This window comes from Curcuma longa, chromosome 2, assembly GCF_044706935.1.
Source record: "Curcuma longa cultivar G26 ecotype Majalengka, Jawa Barat chromosome 2, ITB_CL_G26_1.1, whole genome shotgun sequence".
NCBI classification, from domain to species: domain Eukaryota; kingdom Viridiplantae; phylum Streptophyta; class Magnoliopsida; order Zingiberales; family Zingiberaceae; genus Curcuma; species Curcuma longa.
Genome location: NC_133862.1, coordinates 10530634 through 10544824, shown reverse-complemented (window position 1 = coordinate 10544824; position 14191 = coordinate 10530634). Strand labels below are relative to the sequence as shown.

The 14191-nt window shown below is 41.9% G+C and overlaps 3 protein-coding genes across 4 annotated transcripts; all 3 read right to left on the bottom strand.

Moving 5' to 3' along the window:
* Positions 1-97: 97 nt before the first annotated feature.
* On the bottom strand, positions 98-2406 carry LOC141821943 (protein phosphatase inhibitor 2-like). 2 transcript variants are annotated; one of them, XM_074709332.1, is made up of 5 exons: positions 2267-2406; positions 1381-1433; positions 996-1108; positions 767-931; positions 98-508 (listed from the first exon to the last, which is right to left on the bottom strand). In XM_074709332.1, exons 2-5 carry the CDS (start codon positions 1383-1385, stop codon positions 312-314), a joined length of 480 nt encoding a protein of 159 aa, XP_074565433.1. In that variant the 5' UTR covers positions 1386-1433; positions 2267-2406; the 3' UTR covers positions 98-311. The 2 variants fall into 2 exon arrangements, with proteins under 2 accessions (XP_074565433.1, XP_074565432.1); XM_074709331.1 differs by having other exon boundaries at positions 996-1111; positions 2267-2405.
* Positions 2407-4286: 1880 nt separating this feature from the next.
* On the bottom strand, positions 4287-8877 carry LOC141821412 (adenylate kinase 4-like). The gene is made up of 6 exons (XM_074708844.1): positions 8707-8877; positions 7635-7780; positions 7427-7546; positions 7152-7319; positions 5667-5756; positions 4287-4676 (listed from the first exon to the last, which is right to left on the bottom strand). Exons 1-6 carry the CDS (start codon positions 8819-8821, stop codon positions 4578-4580), a joined length of 738 nt encoding a protein of 245 aa, XP_074564945.1. The 5' UTR covers positions 8822-8877; the 3' UTR covers positions 4287-4577.
* Positions 8878-9202: 325 nt separating this feature from the next.
* LOC141821061 (uncharacterized) lies at positions 9203-12626 on the bottom strand. Its single transcript, XM_074708423.1, has 3 exons — positions 12122-12626; positions 11130-11405; positions 9203-11062 (listed from the first exon to the last, which is right to left on the bottom strand). Exons 1-3 carry the CDS (start codon positions 12482-12484, stop codon positions 9353-9355), a joined length of 2349 nt encoding a protein of 782 aa, XP_074564524.1. The 5' UTR covers positions 12485-12626; the 3' UTR covers positions 9203-9352.
* Positions 12627-14191: the final 1565 nt, after the last annotated feature.

Sequence of the window (14191 nt, the reverse complement as noted above, 5' to 3'; positions counted from 1 at the left end):
TCTCAATTGTGATCATGAAGATCAGAAAGCAAAGAACCGAATCTCACAACGAGATCTTGTCTTCCAAGTAAGTTCTCTTGTATGTGACAACAAAGTATAATATGTTTAGGGCACCCTCTAAATAAACTTGCAGTAGAGTTTCAGTGTAAGTTACAGATCGTACTTTACTCTCCTCTAAATAATCTTAATTAGACAAACAATCACTAGAAGCACAAACCATTCATCCAGACTTGCACTAAAACTTGATGTATTGCTCTCCAAGCCCTACCGAGGAGTTTTGTCGACCCAACGAATATAGTGATCCCTTGGTGTCATCCATCTAGCCGGCCATCTTGCATGTCCTGCGAACTCCTGCCTTCCCCGGCATTTTCTTTGCTGGCATTATCTCCGCATACCTCTATATCTGTTAGAGATTGCGACCGCATGAGCTCCTTCACCTTTCGGTATTCATCATAGTGAGCCTTGCGGTGCTCCGTGAAGCTTAGTCTTGATCTATCTGTTTCAGAGTCTGATAGGAAGCTTAGTTTAGTTGGATGCCCCAGTGATATAGAGCACGAAAAGGTTCAATGTCGAAAATATGTAAGTTAGCAGATGGGAAGTAAGATTGAGATGAGCAACAATCTCACCCATTCTACTATTTTGTGGTGCAAAGATTTCATTGAAAGTTTTAGTCGAATAGAAATAATATGCATGGTTATCGTCTGGTATAGGCGAGAAACATATACAACTGCATCATAGGAAATATCCAAAAGCAGTAATGGTGAACCTTCATCTTGCTCCAAGACAAATCTGTCATTAGCTTCAGATGTCCAACCCCCATTCTCAGAAAACCCTAGGCTTGAAGAAGATGCATCATCAGATGCGGTTTTCGTAGCTTCTTCATCATCGAAGCATTCATCAAAGGCTCTTCTTGGTGATAAAGAACCTGCATCTGAAAAATAGAACCCACCCTCATAAACTTGTTACCAGAAAAAATTGAGTTAACTCAGACATACCGTCATCATCGACCATAGGATGGTAAGGCGTTTTAGGTTCGGTGATTCTTTGCCTCACTGGTTTATTGGCTTCAATCTCGTACAAGTTTTCCTCGTTCCATCTCACTCGCCTCCTACTAAAGGATAGCCAAAATGTGCAACTCTTAGGGTTAGATTACTGAGGATGAACAAGGGCAAGTAGATACATTCAGCAACAAGAAGGGCACACCCTTCAAATGTTAGGCAACACTAAAAACAATCACACAGAGACTACAACTTTACAAGTAGGAAAACAAGAACAAAAGAGTACAAATTATGCAGAAGCAAATAGATCAAAATAGATGTGTAGCAGCAGATACTTGTAAAACCAGACAATGTTAAGATGAATATAACCTTGTCCTCTTACCTCATTTCCAAAATTTCAGATCTTAACTATCTCTGGATTGCTCTATCATTTATCTGTATATACAAAATAAGTTACATTATACAAATGATAACCAGAGAAAACAAATTGATACAAACATTTTGCAGCAAATAAAGTACTGTATTAAAGGAAAATGATAGATAGTCAATGGCAGATAGCAACAAGATTATCATTACACAATGTTTTTACTATGTTAAGAATCTAGTAAATTAGCAAACCATTATACAACATGCAAACACATCCAACATCTACATAGCTGAATAGCAATAACAATCTTCTCAAACAAGAATAATTTCCTCTCAAAAAACTTATCATGGAAAGGACTTCACAAAGATGTTATAACTAGAACACTAGGTTGAACATGAAGGCAGAGAGTAAACACAAGCATTTTGCAGTAGAACTAAGAACTCCTCCCCAAGCCTTTATAATGCATATAATTACAGAAGGAACCCTAAACCAACAACTAAAGGTAACCCTAATCTTTGAACAAAAGCAAATGTGAATTTTTTTTTTGGAGTAAATGGAACCATAATCACAGCAGATTTAAAACAAACCAATAGAACAATAAAATCTATATCTAAAACCTCCATTTGGAGCCTATGCAATGGTACACGAGCCATTCAATGGGGGGAATGCATGCAGGAATCATTGAAAGGAGAATCCACATCTCGAAGAACAACCGAAGATCTGGGGCAAAAAACTATTCTACAAGAGCACGGAAACACAAAAAGTAGCTGAAGTATCCAGATGCGATTTTCCCCTTCTTGAGCTACAGATCCATCAGACGAACTTCTCTCTTCCGCAGAAGAATCTGAATCAAAAGGCAGAAGAAAAAGGCAACGAAACACCAAAAAAGGGGGGAAATTACCGGAGCGAGGACGAGGATCCGATGGAGGAGGCGAGGATAGTTTGATCTTTGGATGGTAATATCGTTGCTATTTATGGATTTCGAGTCCGGTTGTTGAGAGAAATGTTGTCAACGGGAGGCGAAAGTTGTGGGAGCTGGCCGAGGACGACGACTGAAAAAAAAGGTCTGGTTCAGAATGGGTCAATTTGACCGAACCGGACCCAGACCGCCTCTCTGTCTTTTTTTTTTTTAATTAAATATTCAATTCGCGGAATCGATTAATCTTGAAAGTGATCAATTCTTTTTTTTAATTAAATATTCAATTTGCGGAATCGATTAATCTTGAAAGTGATCAATTCGATTTCATAAAAAATTTTCATCGATCATCAGAATAAATAAATTGATAAGTATAAATAACACATCACTTTGTAGAAAGCATTTTAGGATTATTTTCCTATTGAAGGAAATTAATTTGTAGTATGTCGTAATTGAGATTGATTGATAGATGTTTGATCAACTATGGAAGAATTTTACCATTGCATTGTAGTGGGGAGCTTTTTTTATGTATATACACACGTCGGTGATATGCTGTGCATCTTCTCATGTGACAGTGTTTGCGACTGAGTGTGCGTCTGAGTACTCGGAAGTGATTCGGACGTCCCGTGAACTCAATCGTGGACGGATGTCTCGCATGAGAAGTCACGTAGGATATCAAAATTATATATATATGTGATATCTTACCTCGTGTGCACTATTCATAAACAACTAAGTGCACTTTTGAGCGTACGATAATATTTTAATAAATTTTAAAATCATTTAAAAATTTTTCAAGGTCTCTTAAACAAAATGGATAGGCATGAAAACACACTATTATTTTTAAAATTAAAATCCATTGTTTACTTGAATTTATGACGTGTGCAATTGTTTTTCTTTTACTTTTGTGAATTTTTATATTTTTGTCTCAAATTTTTATCCAGTTTTTGTATATTTAAAGTATATATTAAAATGAAAAGTTGTCTTAGGGGACCTTTGACATAAACAACAAGTTAATATTTTGGTCAAACCTAAGTTGGGGTTCTAATTTTGATTGAGCTCCCCCGTTGACCTGAGACTTCAAACACTTCTAGATCGGCTCAAAGACAGAGTGGATCAAAGTCAATATTTCACTTAGATTTTTAAAACCCTACAACACGATCTAGTCAAACTCATCAACATTAGCGTTGACTTTGAGTAGCAAATATTTTTGGATAGACCAACAAAAAAAAACCAAGAACAAAAGGAACACAACCTTCTATGCCTATTCTTCGAATGTGTTTGAATATGTTTAAACCCTAATAAGTCCTTGTTTCGAGTGAATAGAGCGATAAACTAGTATCCATTATATTAAGCAACTCCAAATCGATTGTGTACTTGTAAATATTCAATGTATGGAATGTTTTGACAAAACACCTTAATGAACAAGATGGTAAATAAATCTAATGTTCTTAAACAAATTAAATTTAATATTCAATTTGATACAAATTTATTTATATTCATTTAATATATACAAAATTAAATGAACAAATTTATACAACTCATTAAATTAAACGAACAAATTTAATATATATATTCAACTCATTAATATTTATAAACAATACTAAGTGAATCGTGTACATCAATAAAATTCTTATCACTATACTAAATAAACATAATAACTTTAAAAATAAACAAATAAATTTATATTATCAAATTCAATAATCAATAAAATAAATTTAAAATATAAAAATTTTAAATAACCAAATAACATCTAAATAAATCAAATTTCAATCAAATTTACACTAAACTCAAGCTCATAAAAAAATCAAACCAAAATTTTTTTAACGGCTTGATTCATTTTAAACTTGACTTGATTGAGTTACTTTATCAAATAAATTTGAATACTACAAAACTTAACTCGACTTGGCTTATTTACAGCCCAACGATGGTATTTTACGTAAATACCTTGACGAATAGTTATTTTTACAGATCAAACAAATCACAACCTATGAACTTCCAGAAAGATAGCAAATTGCAGAATTTCGAAGTTTAATTCCCCCAAAAAACTGAGGTTAATTCTACAGTTCATTGTTTCCTGTGAATCATACAACCACAAAACTCTTTGTTGCAACAGAAAATACCGATTAATTATTTCAAATTAAAAGCTGATGCAATTGCAAATGTTTCCATGGATATGGAAGCATTCAGGCAGTTTGAACGAAGCTCTCTGAATTCATGCATGAAAGGGAAAATTTTGTATAACTGAAAAGAGACATCGAAAAGCAAATGCCGAACCGCGGGAGGTTTCTCCTCTTCTTCACAAAAGAGCCTTCTGCACCTGGATGGTGACTTCGTTAGGGGGTTTCTCCGCATGAAGTTGAGCAACAACACCCTTTTTGGTGTAATAGTCGATAACCTGGGACGCGTAACAAAGTCACAAATGCACAGATAATGTGCTAGAGGAAACCGAAATAGCGAATGAGAGACAATCACATTGTAATTCATGAATAAGAGAAAAGGTGCAGCAGGGTTAGCACAACTTGTTGGGAGGCGTATCCAGCAAAGGTTGCGACCCAACGAGTTGCATAAGTACTTAACCGATCGACTCAAATACAACTTGTTAAGACTCCCTCAACTCTCAAGGCTGTGGCTTTGTTAGATGGGAGCCTAGCCACCAGTAACCTTTGACAAAGTTTCCCAAGATATAAAAGCATCATAATTACCTTAACATATAACACAAAGTTTTCATGAAGTATGGGTTATAAGAAAATGAATTATAACTGAAGTCTTTTATTTTCAATTAGAAGAAAATTTTCTAACCTTTTCCATTACAACTATCTTTCAAAAGTTAGCAAGGCATACTTTCTACATGAATAATTTGCTCTGTGACATTAAAACGATGCGAATATGAAATGTTCATAAGAATACTAGATATTGAATGCTATACAATTTAGTGATTCATAGGTAAGATCTTGATTGATTCTGATAACCTTCTAGCAAGTATAAGAGCTGCACTTGCATTAGAAGGATACCTTTGGCCGGCTATCAATTGTCTATAACTGATACAACTAAAGTTTTATTTGGTTGTTCAAACATCCAAGATCTAAAATCTTCCAAAAAAACAGTGTGAGGAAGACTAGAAATAACTAATTGAAGGCACCATAAAGCTTCTGCTCTGAAGCCTCCTTAGAGTATGTTACTTGATTCACTATAACATGAATATGCAATAGCATTGTTAGTAATTGACTGGAAGGATTTGATATAGATTGAACTAATTCTGTCATATTTTGATTGGAAGGATTGCTACCAATCTGCCAATTCTGGCTGATCCAAAATATCCACTATTTTACAGGTTTAAGATAATATCTATTTATTTATTTAATATATGCTGGGGAAGAAACCATACAGGTTCAGTTTGTCGATGGAAAGATTCAAGTCTTGACTTTAGGACTTCAACTGTGTCATCTTTCCTCTGAATCAAAGGTTCTCCTGATACCTTCAAAGAAATAAAAATATATATGCATTAATCATGTTAGACAAACCAAAATGGGATAAGTTATCATGTCATAGCATGATTTAACAAAAATGGTAGAGGAGAAGTAAGCATCAAATATACCAGGAGTAAATGCATTTACATACAAAAGGAAGAAAGAATTCATAAAGAGAATGGATTGTGCAATACAGGTAATGAAGAATAAAATATTTAGCAGTTCAGAATCCTGCAAAGATATAATATTAAGTTATTGAGTCTCTATGATCAGAAGTGTTTCTCAAACATAAAATGGCAAGTGTGATGAATAACAAAATATAAAATCATTAAGTTGTCAAATAGGTTCCATATAACTACATAGCGACCGTTTGATTTCTGTGTATATATGATCTGGGCAATGAGCATGACATCAATAAGCAAACTGCCCCTACAGATAAAGTAAAGATGACAGACAGACAACAAAGTCAAGTGACTGTCCAATTTGTTGATTCAGAAAATTAACCTTTTTAAGTACTGTAGGTCAAGCAGTTCAGGAACCAGCTATGGTTGCCATGAACAAGTTTGCATGGGCAGAAGTGATATTTCCACTCAACAAATCAATTGGTTGGCAAAGGTCAAGCAAGTGAAGAAATAAGACCAAAAGAAAAACCTTTCAAAACTTATCTCAGTTATTCAGCATTGCCGGTCACACAATCCAAATTGGTCCACACAGCAAGGATTAACTTCTCAATGTTGTGACAAGTTAACCATAGAAGTGCTAATGGTCATCAGATGCACCAATGCTTTCAACTCAAATAAAAGATTATTCTTAATCTCTAGCGAATGGCAGCAAAACAATGATATTAAAAGTTTCCAAGATCTGTGAGAATTGATTAAGCCATGGCATTGGGAAGGATAGTTGGATTTGCTAGATGAGATAGTCTAATGATTGGAGAGGAAGAGTAATACAAATAACAACAACATGCAATACCAATAGCAAACAAAGTATATCATACACATTATTAAAAAGGATGTTAAATACTACAACAGATAATGTCAAACTACGTAATGCCTATTTTAAGAAGAGGACTAAACAGTGTCATCATATTCCTATTACTTCAACCAAAAATGATGGATGAAAGTTTTTGGACTCACCCTTCTCTCTACCAAAATTTATTCGAACTCTATGGAATTGACTATGAGAGCTAATAATAACCTTTTTCATACTTACCTACTGACATACATTAAGTGAAATTCTTCCAATGTTTGCAATGGTTTTTTTACAATAGTGTCCAAGCCAAGCATCATACATAAAATTAGGAAAATATGAAAATGACCTTCTTGCAGTTTCTTCAAAAGTAAGAAAGTACAATGTGTCTTAACAAAAATATGAATACATTCACCATTACACCAACTACTTACATCATCGATGCCAGGAACCTTTGGAGGAGCAAACTTTGTATGATAAGTTCTACCGCTAAGTGGATGAATCCAACGGCCTGTAATTCTCTCCTCCAATATGGCATCATCAATAGCAAAGTTCAGCACCTTGTCAATCTTGGTACCTTGCTTTGCCAGCATCTCATCAAGCTGCATAAGAAGATTTAGAGAGGGAAGCTGAGTACACATTCTTAAACAAGGTGAAAACCTGTCTCCCGAAAATAAATCCAGCACTACAAAAAGAATGCAACAGTTACCTTTTCTGCTTGAATGGATGTCCTTGGAAACCCATCAAGAATGAAACCCTTTTGGCATGATGGTCTTTTTATAGCTTCATCAATAATGCCAACAACCAAATCATCAGAAACAAGATCCCCCTAGAATTAAAAAAATTCAAAAAATCATCAAGTAATAAGAATAACTGTTTCTTTAAATTGCAATTTTGCTAATCAACATAGGAAATACCTTATCCATTGCCTCTTTAGCTTTAATTCCAAGTGGTGTCTTAGCAGCCACAGCAGCTCTCAACATATCACCCGTTGCCAAATGGCATAAGCAATATTCATCTTTAATAATAGGAGATTGAGTACCCTTGCCAGAACCTGGAGGACCTGCCATGCCATGATGGCTTATCAGAAGCTAAATCCTGCCTTGATTTTAACACTAAAAGGAGAAATTTCCACAATCATGTACAATGACCACAGATGCAAGTAATAGAAAACCTGCCTAGTAAAGCGATAGTCGTAAAACAAAAAATCCTAACAAATAACATTCTAGAAAATCTGAAAGTTTAGAAGATAATATTCAACAATAGATGGTAAAACAAAAGTACAGAAAGTGATTATCATTATAACATTAAATGAAACTATCAACACAGATAACATCTACCTAAACTTTAGTATCTGCCTCAGAAAAAAGAAACTGCGAGGGTAGATGGTGGGGGTGCATAATTCTTACTAGAAAAAAAACTGGGTAGGTAGCTGTTCTATCCTGAGACATATGAATGATATAATTCGAAAGGAAGCATTGGACATTAATTACTTTCAATCCTTACCAGACAGAAAGAAAAATGGTCTAGCCTACACTCCAAATAATGGTAAGAAGTAGCTTAACAATTTTATGATAACATATGCCGCAAAAAAATATACAAACCAACCTTACTGAGTAAAATCATCCCTGAAAAAAAATGGTCATTGAGATTCATAAGCCAATCGAAAGAAATACAAACAAGCAATGTAGATCTAAAAATGACCCGCTTTCCCTCTTTTTCATCCAACGACAGTTTTATTTAAGAATCAACTTTATAGCATATACAAATTACAGCATCTGGTAACGCCAGAACAATCATAAGATTGCAAAAACTTTATTTTACGGATCGCGATTGCAAAATTGGTGAAAAGAAGCACGCGCTTAAATATCCTGAAAAAAAAAGACGCTGGCAGATAACCCACAGATCGCAATTCTGAAGAGCAACAGATAGGGAGCGAGATGGCCGAACCCAGCCCAGAAGGGTGGTTCTGGAGGAAGGAGATGATACCGATGAGAATGAGACGCTTATCGGGCTTGGATGCGCACTTCATGCGGCGGAGGAGCTCCGTCATCAGATCCAGCGACGGAACGTCATCGAGAACCACATTCGCGCCGCTCGCCATCCTCCGTGCTCCTTCCTACGAGCGATCCAGTCTCTACGGCCGCCACCCACCGAGCGGAGACCCCGAGGGTTTTGGTGTCCAACGCTACCTCGCCGGTTCAACGTAGAACCGTTTATCTCTTTGCATCTACACCCTCGATTCCAACAAAGGGATACATTGACCGTCCGATTTGGATTGTTACAACCTGCGAGGGCACACCGTACCGCTGGTTGGTAAGAGGTTAGATAGCTTCACCTAACTGGGTGAAAGAAAAAAATAATATTAAATCTATTTTAAATTTTTTTAAAAAAATATTTATTAAAAGAATAATTTAAATCTATCATCTGTCGCAGATATCTGGCAGTGAGCACTGATCCGACGGCGAGGAGAAGAGCAGAAAGCTTGAAAAAGAACTTCAAAATGAACATGACACACAACTTTACCTCATCAGATATTGGACAGCAAACAACAGACACTACGACCATATGAACAACATAAGCATTGACGTTGACTTCAAGGTGAAGTCAAACTGCACACCACTCGGCATCGGTCTCAGTCGACCACACTGCTCGGAAGCTTCCCCATGGCTGCTGTGGTCACCAGCCTAATCCCTCTCACCCACAGCTCTGCTCCCTCTTCTCCTTCCTCGCAGACGAAGTGCACCTCCCTCTTCTTCTTCCCTGTCGCCGTCACCACCCTGAACAGCCCCGGCTCGTCGACGGCGACTCCCTTCGCCTTCCGGTTCCTTCGGAAGACTGCGCTTCCGCCCACCGCCGCCTCCCCGCACATGACGTTCCTCCGTCTCCCGCTGCCCCACCGGAGCACCCCTGCTGCCTCCACCATCCTCAGCTCCTTCCCATGCGGCGCCCCCTTCCCGCCCTTGGTGTGCTTCTTCATGCGGCCGCCGCGCGTCACCGTCGCGCGCGCCAGCTCGTCCAGTATCACCTCCTCCGCTTCCTTCCCCAGCTTCGCGTTCGCCCTCGCCAGCGACAGCGCCGTCTCTCCCCGCCGCGTCGCGAGGCGGGGCTCGGCGCCGGCGAGGATCAGCGCCTCGCATGACCCCCCGTGGCCTTCCCTCGCGGCCAGCATCAGCGGCGTGTAGCCCTCTCCGTCGAGGGCGTTCACGTCCGACCCCCGCCGCTTGGTCAGGAGCCGCACCGCTGCCATGTCACCCCGACGAGCGGCGAAGTGCAGGGCGTGGAAGTGTCCAGTTTCGCCGCGTTCCAGCGTGAACTCGAGCAACACCTGCTCGAATAGTTCACGATTCTCCTTCGACTGCAGGAGGTCTATCGTGGTCTCACCATCTTTATTCTGGAGATTCATGTCGGCGCCGGCGAAGACCAAGCGGCGGCAAGCTTCGACATGGCCTTCTTTGACCGTTATCATAACAGGGGAGTAGCCGATGCCGTCTTGTTCGTCAATGTCGATCTCCGGCCGCCGCAATAGCACCTCCAAGGATGCGACGTCCCCGTGATGGGCGGCGAACGTGATCGGCGAGAAGATGGCAGGATTACTCGATCGAGGAACGGCGCCGGCCCGGATCACCCCGAGGATGGCGTCTCGGAAGCCGATGCTCCAATTGCTCGAAGCAGCAGCGGAGGCGGCAGAATCGTCGGAGAAGCTCCGCAATCCAAGATCGGCGCCGGCCGATACGAGGATCCGGAGGCAGTCGTCGCGTTTGTGGCGCGCGCAGAGCATCAGCGCCGTCTCCCCCGTTCCGGTTCTCGAGTTCAGATCACATCCGGCCTTGTCGACCAGAACACGCATAACGGCGGCGACGCCGACCCGAGCAGCGAGGTGGATCGGCCGGAAGTCGACGTCGAGGCCGGCCTTGACCGGAAGCTCGCGGTCGGCGCCGAGAGCCAAGAGGGTGTCGACGGCCCCGGGATTGGCACATAGGATGGCGTGGTGGAGGAGGGTGCGGCCGTGGTGGGTACCGTCGACGGGGAAGTGCTGCTGCAGGAGCAAGCGGAGGATGGAGCCAGTGACCTCGAAATACTCTACGGCGCACCACGCGGCGTCGTAGGGCTCCGACAGCCCGGCGCCGACGCGGACCTCTTCGCCGGTAGCGGCGTCCCAGGACCACGCGCCAAGCCTGACCTTCGCCTCCTTGCGTACTCCGGCCTGAAGCAGACGCCGGACAACGGTGACATGGCGGCTGACGACGGCGGCGAAGAGCGCGGCGCAGTCGACATTGGTGTGCAGCGATGGCTTCAGCGAACGAAGCAGCACACGGGAGGTTGCGTTGACGTCTACTCCGCACTGCGCGCGCACATCAAATTAGAATTCCGGCGAAAAATCTCAATTCCGATACTGAACCCTAAAACACCTTAAGGAGGCTGTCGACGACGTCGGCGTATCCACGGGAGGCTGCGGAGACAAGCGCGTGGACGGCAACCTGCGGACGCACGAGATCGGAGCGCATAAGAAGCTCAACCAAGCGCGCCCTCCCATGGAGACTCGCCTCCACCACCGCCTCCTCGCAGGCTGGCTGCGACGCCCCGGCTTTGAGCAGCACCTCCACCACTTCCGCTCGCCCCTCCCTCGTCGCCGCCGTAACTGCGTGCCCGCCGAACAGCTTCTGGTTCACGTCCGCGCCTTTCTCCTTCGCCCAGACATCAAAATCAGTAAACTCCAAATCAAGCAGCAAAAAGCACAGAAAGAGAAAGATTGACATAAAGAAGCTTGTGAAATCCTGAACAGTATCAACGAGACTCGATCGATCGATCGACATCAATTCTGACGCAGAACAAATAAAAGACATATCCAAATCTTTTGGTGGCTACTCACTCGATTCGGGAAAAAAGTTGTGGGGACGATGGCAGATCAAACACAAGGCCTGATGCGCCTGCGCGCACCGACGCTCGGCGACAAGCACCGCTCGCTTCAGGTGTCTCCAGATCGAACAGCTGGCGTGCAGCGCGAAAGCAGAGTGCCGCAGGCGTACGTGGCCGTACGGCACGCCGCAACTCCACTTCCTCCTCGTCCCAATCGCAATTTTACGAAAGTCAAAACCAAATCCATACCTGCCGATGAAGCTACAGGAGTGGAACTCTTCCCTAGTTTCAGAAAACCCTAATTAATTATACTAATCTACTACTATTCACCATTAGAGAGCACAGGGATGCCAGCTATGTGGTGTCCCAGATCTCGCATCACGAGGCCGAAGAGGGAGGAAGACGAATAGGATTGAGGAATGGGATTTTGCCAGCAAACGACTAGGGTTTACGACATGGGATTAACGGCGTTAGTTGGGAAAACGGGCGAGGACCGATCGATGAAGAAAACGGAACGGTGTAGGGTTGAGGGAAGAGATCGAACCAGGAGACGGCGAACGAAGGGGAGATCGCCGGCGTGTGCGGCGACGAAGAGGGCGGAGGCGTCGGTGCGGAGCTCCTCGTACTCCACCCGGACCTCGTGGGCGGCCTCCTCGCGGAGCGCCACGGCGACGCGGCGCGTCCGCAGGCACACCGCGCCGGCGTGGTTCACGTCGACCGCGGGGTCGGCCAGGCACTCCTCGGCGGCCCGCGAGTCGCCGCGATGGACCGCCTCCACCAGCCTCTGCGACACCGCCGCACCATGGTCCGGCTCCGGGGTTCCCTGCTGGCGCGCGGCCGCGAGTCTCTTCGCCGACGCCAGCGATCGCGATCCGCAGCCGGCGAGTGAGGGGGCGAGAGCTGTCATCCGGGCGCCGATCGGTGTCTCCGATGGGTTGCGTGCTCGTCCTGTTTCACCAGGAGACGGCGGTTTCCGGCATCAATCTCCGCCCTTCCCCGCTGCTTCTTTTCGGTTCTGGGGAAGCTTGAAAGCAGAGCGCGGCAGAGGAAAGAGGGAGCTCATTTATAATTATACTGCGGAGAGGCGAGGGCCAGTTAATTAAGACGTGGCGGTTAGTTAATTAAGGTAAAAAAAGGTGAAAGCAAAATAAAAGCCCCAGGTGCTTCCACCACTCAGCCTACAAAATTTTCATTTGGTCCTTACAATTTTAAATAATGCCATTCAGTGTAAAGAGCTACAACAGATTTTACTCTTGAAGGGGATAAATTGGTAATTGTAAAATTCTCAGGGGCATGTTTAAAAGGAAGAAAAATGTACAGAGTGAAGTGAGATTTTTCCTTAAAATAGCCGGACCTTGTTCTCACTCACCGTGTCATTTTGCGAAGCTCATGGTTGTAAATGCCAAATGTGCGCTTCGGAATTATTCACAATGTGACATAATGTCTAGTTGACTTATTATTTTGGTAGCTATAGTTTAAGCATTATTTTTTTTCAAAAAAAAAACTTTGGAATTTTTAATTTGCTTGCACAATTTGGAGGAAATTAGATGGTTACTTGAACTTGAAGCATTTGATCTTAATTGCTCCAATAACACTGACCTAGTCATTCTCCTTGCTTTAACTATACATATTCATGAGTATTAACTATAAATCATTAATTGTCCTAAAGCCCAATGACTCATCAATCATTCATTGGTTGGTAAAAACCAAAGAGGACAAGTTCACTAATTCCAATTATGAACATTTACTGTACACATATCATTATTATCCTAAACCACTCAATGGGTCACCTCTAAGATCAAATTCTAATGTCATATGTGGACCAAGAACAAATAATAATTTGGAATTAGATATGCATGCATCTATTATTTGTTCTCTTATTCAAGTGGCTAATATCCAGATAATGGAACCAAATCTAGAGGTATACTGTCAACTAACTAACTACTAGGTCAGAATATTTTAGGGTATTGGTTGGAGAAGGAAAACTCTAGAGAATGGTCATGTCAATGGTGCCCTCTTCTGGTGCAAGACCTATTTGCAGAATAGATTAAATGCACCCTGGGCTTGTAGCAGCAGTTGCATTGCCAAAGTTCTTCCTGTTGTTCTGCGTGCTTCTTTGGGGTTCTCATGAGAGCTGTGTGCCACTGTAAACTGGGGACAGCCAAGCCTTAGCTAGGGCCTAGACCATGTGCATGAACAGTTAGGGAGGGAGCCGGAGCTTACAACTTGCCAGATGATGATAACATCAAGACTTTAGGAATAAAGATTGAATAAAACCCTGTCATTTTTGTTTGTCAGTTGCCACCCTCCAAGAGCTTACGTGATGTTTTACCACATAAGCGAATTTATAAAATTAGTTTGTGTTATAAAAACAAAAGACACAGAGAATATGTTGCAATGTGAGTCTATAAATCAACTTCAAAAACAATAGCTTTGGCCGCTAGAAGTCTAGAACACCTAATTAAAAAAACAACTAGAGAGTCTCAAAAATTAGATATGAGATAACTTTTACAGTGCAAGCAATGAAAGTGGAATTATAAGAGCTCTAATTATGAAGTTTTCTGTGTTTGCAGGTTTTAAGTAGCAGAAATAAGAATTTTCAACCAGATTAGGA

Coding starts and splice junctions, on each gene's coding strand:
- LOC141821412 (XM_074708844.1), bottom strand. CDS start 8,821: ATGGCGAGCGGCGCGAATGTGGTTCTCGATGACGTTCCGTCGCTGGAT. Junction 7,781..8,706: donor TAAGCGTCTCATTCTCATCG/GTATCATCTCCT, acceptor ATGGCATGGCAG/GTCCTCCAGGTTCTGGCAAG. Junction 4,677..5,666: donor TCCATCGACAAACTGAACCT/GTATGGTTTCTT, acceptor TACGCGTCCCAG/GTTATCGACTATTACACCAA.
- LOC141821061 (XM_074708423.1), bottom strand. CDS start 12,484: ATGACAGCTCTCGCCCCCTCACTCGCCGGCTGCGGATCGCGATCGCTG. Junction 11,406..12,121: donor CCTTCGTTCGCCGTCTCCTG/GTTCGATCTCTT, acceptor GTCTGGGCGAAG/GAGAAAGGCGCGGACGTGAA. Junction 11,063..11,129: donor TCGTCGACAGCCTCCTTAAG/GTGTTTTAGGGT, acceptor GTGCGCGCGCAG/TGCGGAGTAGACGTCAACGC.
- LOC141821943 (XM_074709331.1), bottom strand. Junction 932..995: donor TCCTATGGTCGATGATGACG/GTATGTCTGAGT, acceptor TCTATTTTTCAG/ATGCAGGTTCTTTATCACCA. Junction 509..766: donor TGTCTTGGAGCAAGATGAAG/GTTCACCATTAC, acceptor GCTTCCTATCAG/ACTCTGAAACAGATAGATCA.